The sequence below is a fragment of the Prionailurus bengalensis genome, chromosome D4, assembly GCF_016509475.1.
Source record: "Prionailurus bengalensis isolate Pbe53 chromosome D4, Fcat_Pben_1.1_paternal_pri, whole genome shotgun sequence".
NCBI lineage: Eukaryota > Metazoa > Chordata > Mammalia > Carnivora > Felidae > Prionailurus > Prionailurus bengalensis.
This window is the reverse complement of record NC_057359.1, coordinates 44,165,949-44,178,885: the sequence shown is the minus strand read 5'-3', so window position 1 is coordinate 44,178,885 and position 12,937 is coordinate 44,165,949. Positions and strand designations below refer to the sequence as shown.

Sequence of the window (12,937 nt, the reverse complement as noted above, 5' to 3'; positions counted from 1 at the left end):
CAGCTTGCAAGCTGTCACCCATTGAACCAGAGTGAGATTGCACTTGGCAGGAAGACAGTGAGAATTTTCCCCGAAAATATACTGACAGCCTCGCTCCCGGGACACCTCTCAAATCCACCCCAAGGTCCTGGGTTCCTATACTCTGTAGCAGGACCCATTCCCCCAAGAGGCTATCGATTCTGCATGAAGAGCACTGTTTGTTTGGCCTGAGACCCAAGCTCTTCTCCTTGCTCATTTCTGCCCTAGCAATGCCACCTCAAATGCAGCTTTTGGAAGCTGTACAATACAGCTAATTGTTTGCATTGGACAGTAGTGTGTTTAGAGCTTATGCATCTAAACAGACAATTATTTTCTGCTATTTGCTAGTGGCACTGCCTGCCTGGTGACTTTGGCAGATGGAGAAAGGAGCTAATCCGTAGGTTATAAGCAGAAGGGTTATTGATGAAATGTCACCATCTGTTGGTGTCATTAAAATGATATGAGTCATAAAGAGTTGCTTTTGTTTTTTTCTCAGAAAAAGGTTAGCTTAGAGTTTAGAGAGAAGCTGCTAGATTGCAGATGGCAGTGTGAGATGGGACTGGGGGGTGGGGAGTGTCAGTCCTGGAAGGGGGAGGAGCCTTGATGAACATATCACATCAGCTCGATGGGTCTTCTGGGAAGTGCTGGAATCCTCTGCCGGAATAAAACCACCCATCTTGTATGAGATGAGATACTTACTAGGAATGATGCAATGCTTCAACTGTCCCATGATCCCTCCCCATTTCTGAGACATCTACTGGGTGGGGAGGGGAAAGTCATTCATTTGGGTTCAACAAGAAAAATCATATCTGGGACAGAACAGTTAAAATGCACTTGTCTCCTAAATCCTCACTGGCCTCATCACAGAGATTATTCATGTATCCAGCTGACATCTTGGGAGGCTGGGGATCTCAATGGGGAATGATATTCTCTACATCTGCTGTATCTCCTGGGAGGACACAGAGTTGTCTCAGAAGAGGAATTAGAGACCGTATGCCCAAGATTCCATCAGGATGAAGAAAAGAAAGCAGTGGATGGACCCACATGAATTGCAAAGCAAAGGAATCAGCTTTTGGTCTTGTTGACTTTATCGACTCCCTTCTTGTCAATTTCATTGACTTCTTCTCCAACATTTTTATTATTTATTTTCTTCTGCTTACTTTGGGTTTAACTTGCTCTCCTTTTTCTAGTTCCCTAACGTAGAAGCACAGATTGTTGTTTTTATCCTTCTTCTTTTCCAACGTCTTACATATAGCAAAGGGATGGAGAGCGTGGGAAGTATATTTAATGAGGATCCAGATGACCAAAACAAACTGTGCCAACTTCCCAATTCTTCCTTCTTACCTAATCCTCTTAATTCCCTCATATTTGCTGTTTATAAATTCTTTTACCCACTGCCAAGGACATATGCCCAAAGAGAAAGAGCCTGTTATTACCAACTTTTTTTCAGTATGGCTTAAGATTCCTTTTATATATATTTTTTATGTAAAAAAATATATATATATTTTTATGTAAAAATATATATATATTTTTTTTTTTTAATTTTAACTCTTGGAGAGAGAGGTGGGTGATTGTATACACCACTACAAATCCTTTTGGCAGTACTAGGGTTTAAATTAGAAATAAACATAACATCGCAATGTGTCGGGCCACATGCCCAGCCCTGCGTCTGGGTGAGTCCTTTTCCCCAATGCAACTGGCCCGAGCCTGCCAGCTCCTAGGGAGAGGGGTGCTGAGGGGTCAGTGCTGCTGCTGGAAATAGTGCACACTGCTGGAAGCAAGAGCCACGGGGGGCAGGAGCTTCACGAAGCCTGTGCGGGTTATTTATATGGTCTCAAAAGGAAGCATCCGTGGAAAAGTTCCTGTTGATATTTTTAGATCTGATGCTTGATCGTCCTGCTGCACTTTTATTTTTAAACAAGCAGGGAAGGGAGTGATTAATACTGTCTGCAGTGCTGTTTTGAAGGCTCGGAGGGCCCATCTGACAGGCTGATGGTCAGCCTGCCAGGCCCGGAGCCACCTTCTGTCTCTTCTAGCTCTGGGACGTCAGAAGCTGCTGACTTCAGCAGGTGGCACATAAAACCTTGGCCACTTGCTGCCAAGTCAGAAACTCTGAAGTTGAGCCCTGACTCTGAGGTCCTGTGCAGCTGACACTCAACGGGTTCAGTGTCTTACTCTACTCCCATAGTCTGTTTCTCTGAGAATGGGACATATGTTTGTATAATAAGCCTTTGGCTGGAAGTAAAATGGTTTAGAATTTAACAAGATAATTGTGCAGATTAAAAATCCACCACCACACAGTAATCCATGAGCTTGACTATTCCAGGGCCTGAGAAGGGAGTTGAGTGTTGTTACTGAATTGTTTCTACGGTTACTTTCATTTGCCTGCTCAAAATCACCGCTCTAAAAATACATAAATTTATTTGTTAGTAAAAAAGATATATGTGTGTAATTTTTGTTTAATTTTTAATTAAAAAAAATCCTTCCCAAGGATTCCCATAATGAAACCTATAGCTTTGTCTTCAGGGAGAAGGGAAAGAGGAGAAGGTGGGCATTGGGGGTCTTTTGCTCTACAGATACAGTTTCTCGTACAAAGTTCATGGATCGTAGATATCACCCACTGCAGTTGAATGATCAGTTCACTTAAGTGAGAAGCTGAGGAGCATTCAGGGAGAGAAAAGGAAGTTCCTAAGTTCCCATGGCTGTGCAATGTATTGTTTGTCCCTGGGCTCTTGTGGCCTGTGGACGTTGTGGTCTTTTGTATTTGTTTCTTCTTTCATCTCCGTTTTTCTACAACAGACCACAGAGACGGGTGAAGAGGAGGACCAGCCTCTCAGCCTGGCCTGGCCTACCAACCCCCGCAAGCAAGTCACATTCCTAATTGTTTTACCCATAGTGTTTCCTCTCTGGATCACCTTGCCTGACGTCCGCAAACCTGTGAGTAAAGCACTGTTTGTTTCACCAACTCCTTGTGAAAAGCACGGTACATAGCAGTGTGATAGTCTGCTTTTATTTGCCTTATAAGGGAAAGGAGGGGTGACATATATACACGTGTATGCTTATATATGTCTAAAATTTCTCCAGACAGAGGCACAATAAGAGTGATTGCTCAAGTTATCGAATTTATGTAACAAACCACCCTAAAACTTAGTGGTTTATTCTGCTTGTGGATCCTGCAGACCAGGAGTTCAAATAGGGTGCACTGGAGATGGCATGTCTCTGCTCCACGTTTGGGGCTTCAGATGGGAAGACTTGAATGGCTGTGGGATGGACTCATCTGGAAGTTTCTTCGCTGATGTTTCTGGTCCCTAGGCAGAGAGGATTGAAGGGCTGGGCTCAGCTGCGGTGGTCTATGGGAGAACCTAAATGTGGCTTCTCCACGTGACTTGGGCTTCTTCACACCATGGTGACCTCAGGATAGTCACATGTGTTAGATGAGAGATCAGGGATCCAAGAAGGATTGTCCCAACAGCAGAAAGCAGAAGCTGTGTGGTCTCTGATGACCTAGTCTCAGAAGTCACAGAGAGTCATTCCTACTATATTCTACGGGTCAAAGCAGTCATTGATTGTGTTGGTTAAAGGGGAGGAGACAAAATGTTTACTTAGAATATATCATTGTCATATAGCGTATGACACCCTTGGTGGGAGGAGTGTCAGAGAATCTGCAGCCGTGTTTTAAAACCACCGTAGTGATTGTCTCTGAGAGGAGGAAATTAAGGTTCGAGGCAGGAGGGGAACTCACCTTTTGTTGAGTGTGTGCATGGATTATGCATTCAATTCAAAAATAATTTAAACAAATACATTCATGTTGCATAAATGCCTACGTGTCTGATCTTCTCCATCCTGTATTGTTATCATTACTGCAATATTATTTTCTACCATTATTATGTGCCAGGTGTATTGAACACAATACCATCTTATGATCAGCAAAATTCAATCTAAATGTAGATCAAATCAGAAAGAGAGTTCTCCCACTATTAAATTGGATTCTTGGGCCAGGGCCCCAAAGGGTAAAGGAACTAAATGATAAGAAGTAGCTGTGCTTTTTTTTTTCTAGAGAGAGAGCGAGCAGAGGAGAGGGGTTGGGGGAAAGAGAGAGAGAGAGAGAGAGAGAGAGAGAGAGAGAGAGAGAGAGAGAGAGAATCTTAAGCAGGCTCCATGCCCAGTGTGAGCCTGACGCTGGCCTCAATCCCCCAACCCTGGGATCATGACCTGAGCTGAAATCAAGAGTCAGATGCTCAGCTGACTGAGCCACCCGGGCACCTCAAGAAGTAGCTATACTTTTTATTACGGCCATACACACGTCATTCAACAAAGGTATGTGCCTACTATGTATCAGACACTGCCCTAGGTATTTCAATAAGCTATATTGTGGAATCTCAGGAAACAGCTAGTGTAGGAAGGTGTGTATACACACACACACACACACACTTATTTGTTAATTTTATTTATATTTATTGTATATAATATTACATATTACTGGCATAAGTAGAAAGAATCTTGGGCACTAAGAAGTTAACTAACTCATGCCTAAACACTTCCCAGCAGATGGAGCTGAGATTCAGACCCAGGTCTGTGTGACCACACAGCCTGGGGTCCCCCTCATATTTCATGATACCAGAAAGTGGAAATCTGAGAACATCATTTCTGAAAGCACTTAGAATAGGATGGTGTGGTAACGTACAGCACAGTGGAGCGTAAGTCTTAAGAGCCCCACGGTGATCCCACTTTCCGCACTTGAAAAAGACAGAACAAAAATCCTGTCCCGTTGGCCTGGCCTATAAATAATCCAGCCCAGGAGAGAGCCAGTGTCTTATCAAGGACAGGCCAGGAAAGGACCCCCTCATGGAAGGACTCCCAACATTAGAGGCTTTCCCAGTAAAGGATGCATGTAATAGGTGTGGCTTACTGAAAGCAATATTTAGGTTTCTTTATTTGCAACACGAGTGTAGAACATCTGCTCTGTGCAGAGGCTCGGATCCTGGAAACCTACGGCCAAATAGCTAGAATGTGTGGAGTTTCTTCTTGGCTCCCATCACATTGACATTTCCAAGATGTGTGTGCTCACATGTGCTCTCTTGCACTCTCTCTGTCTCTCTCTCTCTCTCTCTTTCCATTGCTCTGTTGTTTGGGCCAGTGCTCTTGCACGGCCCCGGGGAGGAAAATCAGAGAGACAGACACAGTTTCCTACATGCTCTCCTTTGTACGTCTAGTATGGTGTGACCCCAAGCAGAGGGGGCTGGCTGGCTGCTAAGGGAGCGTCAGCACACGAGCACTGGAGCAGTCAGGGAAGCGTGCAGGCATGGGAGGAAGGTGCCAGCCATCAAGGCCTGGGCTCTCGGGTTGGGTGGGACTCCTAGAGCAAGGGCTGGCAAAATGGCCATCCTCTCTGTGATCGGAGCTCAAAGGACAAGGAAGAGGTTAGAGAAGATCAGAGCTCTGAACCAGCGACTCCTGGAAAACACACAGGACCCCACCATGGCAGTAGTTACCTGGATGACAACTTCTTTGGCTGATGGTATAATCCTGTTGGGTGCAAAGCAGGAAGATGCAGCTGTACGTGATGCTTTCCTTTGTACGACCATGGACCGGTCGTTCACTGCGCACACGCCTTGAGAGCCAGCCTCTGGGGCCCAATAGCCAATGGGGCTTTTGCTCCTTGCAACCTCAAGCGCCATCCCCGGGAAGGACCGGACTTTTTCCTCATTTTCTACGTATGCTCTGTGCTTTCCCAAGCAAAAATGTGACTCTGAGGTGAAGCATTTGGGTGTTTTTAAATTTCCTCAGCAAATATTTATTGAGTTACTATTGTATGCCAAGCATCAAGCTTGTGCCCTAAGAGATAAAAAGACACAGAATTCACAATTCCTATGTTTAAGGACTTCTAAACTAAGTAGCAGAAACAAGGCATATAACTACAGAGGACAAATGCACAGCTCTATCAGCGACAGGAACTAGATTCAAACTGGAGTCTCCTGACTTAATATTGTTCTCATTCTACCATACTGACTACAGTGGGGTTTTTTCCCCCACATACCTCATGAGATACACAAGCTTGGGGAAGTCACGTCCCAACTTTGGACCTCACTTCTCCTCCTCTGTGAAATAAAAGGGTGGAAGATCTCTAGATTCTCTGCCAACCATGACATTCTGTGATTTAGGAAAGCGTAAAGATATAACCATCAATACAGTATTAGAAATTTTGTTTGATGTTTATTTTTGAGAGAGAGACAGAGTGCAAGCAGGGAACGAGCAGAGAGAGAGACACACAGAACCTGAAGCAGATTCCAGGCTCTGAGCTGTCAGTACAGAACCAGATCTGGGGCTCGAACTTGTGAACCGTGAGATCATGACCTGAGCCAAAGTCGGATGCTTAACTTATTGAGCCCCCCTAGGCACCGCCAGTATTGCAAATTTAAGGGGACCATACATCCCAGTTTGCCCAGAATTGTTCCTTTAATCCCCAAGCCTGCTGGTTTAGAAGATGAATTATATGGTCATCCTTTGCATATATGAAATGCCAAATCAAAGAAACCATGCCAGTTGATACAAAAGCCAGGAAGTAGCTTCTTGATCATGCTTAGCACAGAAGAGTTTCATTAAGTTTGATCTTGATCTTGTATCAGTTAGCAACTGCTGTGTAACACACCACCCCAAAACTTAATGGCTTAAAAAAATAAGCAGTTTTTTAGTCCAGAATTCTGAGAACTGACCATTTGATCTGAGCTCAACTGGACAGTCCTACTCACTTATATGACTCAGGGCTTGTTGGTATAGGAGTATCTCAGCTACAAAAGCTCATCTCTGCACTACATGGTATCTTACCTTTAAGTAAGCTAACCAGAGCTGATTCACATGATGGCCAAGTTCCAAGGGCAGCAAGAATGAAAGCTGCAAAGTTCTCTTGAGATCTAGTTTGGAATCTGCATGCTGTCATTTCTATCACATTTTTTGGTCAGAGAAAATCAAGGCCAGCCCAGATTCAGAGGATGGGAAGATAGACCTCACCTCTTTTTTTTTCTTTTTTTTAGTTTATTTATTTTGAGAGAGGGAGAGTGGGGGAGGGGCAGAGAAGAGAGGGAGACAGAGAGGGAAAGAATCCCAAGCAGACTCCACGCCTTCAGTGCAGAACCCGATGTGGGGCTCGAACTCACGAACCATGAGATAATGACCTGAGCCGAAATTAGGAGTTGGACGCTTAACCAACTGAGCCACCCAGGCACCCCGAGACCTCACCTCTTGAAAAGAGTTGTAAAGTGTCATGGCCACTTATGCAGTCTACCACAGTCCTCATGCACTGCCACAAGGGCCTCTTGACAAGATATCGAGGGAGAGGAAAAAGAGAGGAGAAAATGGTTAGTTAATAAACATTTGCTAGGGGCGCCTGGGTGGCGCAGTCGGTTAAGTGTCCGACTTCAGCCAGGTCACGATCTCGCGGTCCGGGAGTTCGAGCCTCGCGTCAGGCTCTGGGCTGATGGCTCAGAGACTGGAGCCTGTTTCCGATTCTGTGTCTCCCTCTCTCTCTGCCCCTCCCCCGTTCATGCTCTGTCTCTCTCTGTCCCAAAAATAAATAAACGTTGAAAAAAAAATTTTTTTTTTAAATAAATAAACATTTGCTACTCCAGAGGGCCCTGTCGGCTCTGTCTCCTCAGTAGTTTTTTTTGTTGTTGTTTTTTTAATTTTTTTTTAACGTTTATTTATTTTTGAGACAGAGAGAGACAGAGCATGAAGGGGGAGGGTCAGAGAGAGGGAGACACAGAATCTGAAACAGGCTCCAGGCTCTGAGCCATCAGCCCAGAGCCTGACGCGGGGCTTGAACTCACGAACCGCGAGATCATGACCTGAGCCGAAATCGGCCGCTTAACTGACTGAGCCACCCAGGCGCCCCTTCTCAGTAGTTTTTGAATTACCCGTAGAGATGAACATTCCAAACCTTGACAGTAATTACAAGGAAAACATTATTTTTTAGTATACATCCAGTTTCAGGGTAAACGGTCCTCCCACTTGTTTACTTGTTTTTATTTCCACCTCATTTATATGCAAATTATATGATAGTGTTTGTTGGATTATACACACTCCCAGCTCAGATTAATTCACTGTTACAGTCTTCTTAAAATAATGGCTTTGTTTTAAAAGTAAAAGAACTAAAATATAAATCCTGATGAGGAACAGGTCTTTGATAAAAATTGAAAATAACAAAGGAAATAAAGACCCCAAAAGTTATATTCTCTCATGACCTAGGACGGGCATTCTTACAAAACAGGAATGGATCTAAATAAGGTATCAAAACATGACTCATTAGAACTGGGAAGGTACCAAGAAGTCAGCTATATCTTTGCAATTTAGGTCATTCATTGATTCATTCACCAAGTATTTATTGTGTCTGCTGTGCACCATGCACAGTTCTAGCAAGAATGAAGTGTTTGAGACCCAGAGAGGTTTAGCAACTTGTCCAAGCACATCCAGCAAGTAAGAAGCAAAGTCAAGACTCCCGGCCAGGTCTCGGCTGTGACTTTCACCTCCCTGACTTTCAGTCTCCCCATCTCTTAAAAACCAAAATGAGGATAAGATTATCCTATAACAACTGCCATGATTATCTGAGCACTTATTATGTGCCAGGCACTTTTGTAGACACTTTATGGACACGAAGACCTGAGGACAACTAGATATTTTTTATTCCTCCCATTTTACAGATGAAAACCCCTGAGGCTTTGAAGATGAAATAATTTGTCTCAGGTCACATCACTGGTAATAGGTGAGCGAGAATTTGAATACTGGTCGTATTAATTAGAGAACACACTTTTAATCTTTAATGGGATTATCTGGGGGACTTTTGTTAGATATGTATGTCCCACAACCTTGCACAGAATAGATGCTAAGTGAGTATTTGTTGAATTTAAATCAGTAAGGATATGGCCAATTTGTGCAATCAGCTAATGTCCAGAAACGTTTTTCAAGCCAAGAAAGTATCACACTGATGTACTAAAAGCTTCTAATGAGAACATTAGCTGTCAATTAGACACATAAACCATTACATTGGGAACAAAATGGCCGGCACATGGACACAATTTGCTTTTTGCTAATTAGTATGAGGTTCATCCCAGCAGATGTTAGGATGAACCACCATTACTAACCAAAAATTGACATGTCAGACCTTGGCTTCAAGGGCTATTTTCTTTCTTCCAGTGAGACTGGTAACTAAATAATTGCACAAGTGCTACCGGGCAGTGATGTCTGGAATGAGACCATTGAGTCCAAATAAGGGGAGTGGATCAGAAAAAAATGAAAGAAGAAGGAATTACCTGGGCTGTGAGATTGGAAATTATAAGGTAGCTTGACAGTTGGGAAACACTTAACCAAACTGCTGGTGCATGAAAGGGTTGAAGCTTCCAAATCAGAGACAATATGGGAGGTTGGGTGAGGCAGATGGCCATACAGCTGGAATGCTAGTCTATATCTCCCTGAAGCTCTTTATATTTTCTGACATTCAGAGCACACGCTAGTATTATGATGATCGTCATCATGTCTATAGCTGGGAATATTTTGAGCGTTATTGGCCTTATTTTTCTTCAAGAACAAGTTGGTATAACCTACATATTGGGAAGGCATGCTATAGTCAGACAGACTAGGCTTGAACTTCAGGTCTATTTCAAGATTTGCATACAGAGTAGGTACCTGGCCTTTACCTACCCCTAGTTTATGATGAAGACATGGAAACTTACAAATAAAAACTATTTTTAATTTATTTTCAGCGAGCCCCTAATAAAACACTAGGTACATATAGATGTCCATTAATTACAAATTGGCCTCTTGATCAAGGACCATAAGCATCAAATTTTAAATGAGAGAGGTTTTCTTTAGTGTGTTGGTTTGAACTTAATCCCTTTACCTCCTTAGTCTGGTTCCTTAGCTGCTACCTTTTGACTAGGAATGTTCTATGGTTCAGGGATGATATTTCTCAGATGAGAAGTATGTTCAAATAATTTGATTCTAACTTGTGACATTACATCAAATGAACAGACATGCAAAGGTATAATAAATAAAATAATAATTACATACTTAATAAATGAGATAGCGTAAAAAGTGAGCAATCTGTGAAATCAGGACTCTCCCAAGATCTCCTGTACATATACCATAAAGTATGGAGATGATGGGGTGCCTGGGTGGCTCAGTCAGTTAAGTGTCCAACTTCGGCTTAGATCATGATCTCATGGTTTGTGAGATCGAGCCCCACATCGGGCTCTTCACTCTCAGTGTGGAGCCTTGCTCAGATCCTCTGTCTCCCTCTTTCTCTGCCTCTCTCTCTCTCCCTCTCTCTCTCTCTCTGTCTCTATCAAAAATAAACATTTTTTTTTAAGTATGGAGATTGTACTCCATTGCCTTATAGGATGTCCAGAATCAAGCTCACAGACTGGCTTCTGCTCCAATCACATGGGTGGCCCAACACCACAAGAAAAGTCCTTTCCTTCCCTGTGACAGAGCCTGACCCTAGGAGCTGAAACCACCATCTCAGGATACTAGTACAGTGACTTGTGACCAGAAGAAAAGAACAGGAACTCCAATCAGCTAAACTCCATGGCTGGGAAAACTGATTTCTTAGCACTGGCAATTCCAAGGCTCGGCGAGTCTGGCCTCCAAAACCCAGATGAATGCTCAGCTTTAAAGGAATTTGCTCTCAGAAGAGCATGTCTCAACCTCCATTTTGAAAAATTGATGACTTTTCTTTCCATAACCCATTAAAGTGCTCAGGTCCCCAGAAAGGGCCTGAGTCTTTAGCCAAAATGTTTTCCTTCTAACACAGGGAAGGGGTGAGGGGCCACAGCCCAATTTAATCAAGCCCACTGGTCTTCCAGACACTGAAACTAGCAGATAGCCCCAAAAAGGCAGCAGTCATTAAGAGAAAGAAATGGTTGTCATGAAATTTAACAGAACAGTATGAATGATAATAAAAACATACATTGAAAACTTGCAGTTAGTAAAGAGAACATAAGCCTGTTTTGGGGCAATAGAGACTATGTCCATTATTATTATAGATCTTCAAGAGATTACTATGTACAAGTTTATCTTTTCCTTTTAATAAAGCTCTTAAAAGCCATGGCAGAAAGTGTTCTATGTGACTGCCCAAGGTCAGCCCTTTAGACAATTGAGATAGCTTTCCTCCACGTCAACTCCAAGATTCACTTCTCTGGACAAAATTGGATGGCATTATCAAAGCAAAAGAATGAGATTGTTTCTCAAAGTGGAAAGCTTTGAAATAAAACACGTTTGGCAGTAATAGGTGAGAGACTGAGCGCATTCTGCTATCTGAGCGTGTTTTAAAGGGCCCCAGTTTTGCAAGAAAAAAGCCATCAACAAAACTCCACTACAATCCAGTGTAAACCTGGATCTCCCTGTAGTGGGATTAGGTTACAAAAAAAACCTGCATTTTGAGTATCTGATTTTGGTTAATATTTTAAGGAAACTAAAAATGCTCACTCTGAGCACTGAGTAATGTACAGAATTGGTGAATCACTATATTGCATTATATTATACACCTGAAACTAATATAATACTGTGTGTTAATTACACTCGAATTTAAAATATAAAAATAAAAAGTGCTCACACTCTAAGCCTGAGATTGCACAAAGGCCTGTGAACAAAGAAGAAAAGGACATAGTACAGTCAGGGGTGGAAAACAGGAGGGAAAATGTCCCGGGAGCATCTACTCTGCCAGCCCTGTGGACAGCAGTGTGCTGGGCCTCTGTTACTCCAGTCTGTAAGAGTGGTTCAAATATCCTGGAGGGTGACTGTCATCAAGAATGTATAGAAACTATGATGATGGCTTCCTCTCTGTGGCTTTTCCCAGTAATTCATGGGACTGTAAGAGGAACCTGTTTTAGAATCTGTGGATCCTTCTTGTTAACAGCAATTAGTCACGTAGGTTTTCTGGCAAATGGATTGCTAGGATACATGGGGTGAAGCAATACCAACTGATGGATTCTGATGAACTTGAGCAGAAGACAGAAAAGGGAGCAGGAGAGAAAGGAAGGCTATGGGGTAGTCAAGAGATTGAGGGCAAGACTAAGAAACCAGGCCACGGAAAGGGCAGGGGCGGGGGGCATCTGAGCAGCCAGCAGCAGGAACAGACATTCTTTTTTTTTTTCTTCTTTTTTTTTTTTTTTTTTTTTTTTTTTTAATTTTTTTTTTCAATGTTTATTTATTTTTGGGACAGAGAGACAGAGCATGAACGGGGGAGGGGCAGAGAGAGAGGGAGACACAGAATCAGAAACAGGCTCCAGGCTCTGAGCCATCAGCCCAGAGCCTGACGCGGGGCTCGAACTCCCGGACCGCGAGATCGTGACCTGGCTGAAGTCAGACGCTCAACCGACTGCGCCACCCAGGCGCCCCAGGAACAGACATTCTTTTCGAGAGACGTCCATCTCAGGCACTAGCTTGCTGATGATTTGGCTCCAAACAACATTCCTAAGAGAGAATCTTCGTGTCCCGGCCTAAACGCTGGGAGGGAGGGCCTTTTGATTGTGAAGCCTGTGAAGATGGGAGGGAATGAGGGAGGAGTAGCTGGCATTGGTGGTCTTAGCTTTAGTCTGCCAGATCCACCTCACTGGATGGCACTGACACTCTCGCCTCTTCCTGGTTCTCTTTCAGTCATCAAGGAAGTTCTTTCCCATCACGTTCTTCGGCTCCATCACCTGGATTGCTGTATTCTCTTACTTGATGGTGTGGTGGGCACACCAGGTAAGACCTTAATCGTAACACTCATCTGCCTGGTTCTTCTCATGGTTGCCAAATGGTTAATCAGTGTGTTTGCTTTTGGCAAGTGTCAGAATCGTACTGTGTCTGACAAGGTACATATTCCAGGACTAAAAGAATTTTACTCCACTCACCTTTCCCATCCCTCCTGGCCTTTTCCTATAGCATG

The 12,937-nt window shown here is 43.4% G+C and overlaps 1 protein-coding gene across 3 annotated transcripts in view; it reads left to right on the top strand.

Annotated features, from left to right (window-relative positions):
* Positions 1–12,937, top strand: part of SLC24A2 (solute carrier family 24 member 2) — a 246,277-nt gene that overhangs the window by 220,063 nt on the left and 13,277 nt on the right. For all 3 annotated transcript variants that reach the window (XM_043566820.1, XM_043566821.1, XM_043566819.1), the window contains 2 exons: positions 2,818–2,955; positions 12,664–12,753. In XM_043566820.1, the coding sequence (XP_043422755.1) occupies positions 2,818–2,955; positions 12,664–12,753 (228 nt within the window). The remainder of the gene's footprint in view (positions 1–2,817; positions 2,956–12,663; positions 12,754–12,937) is intronic.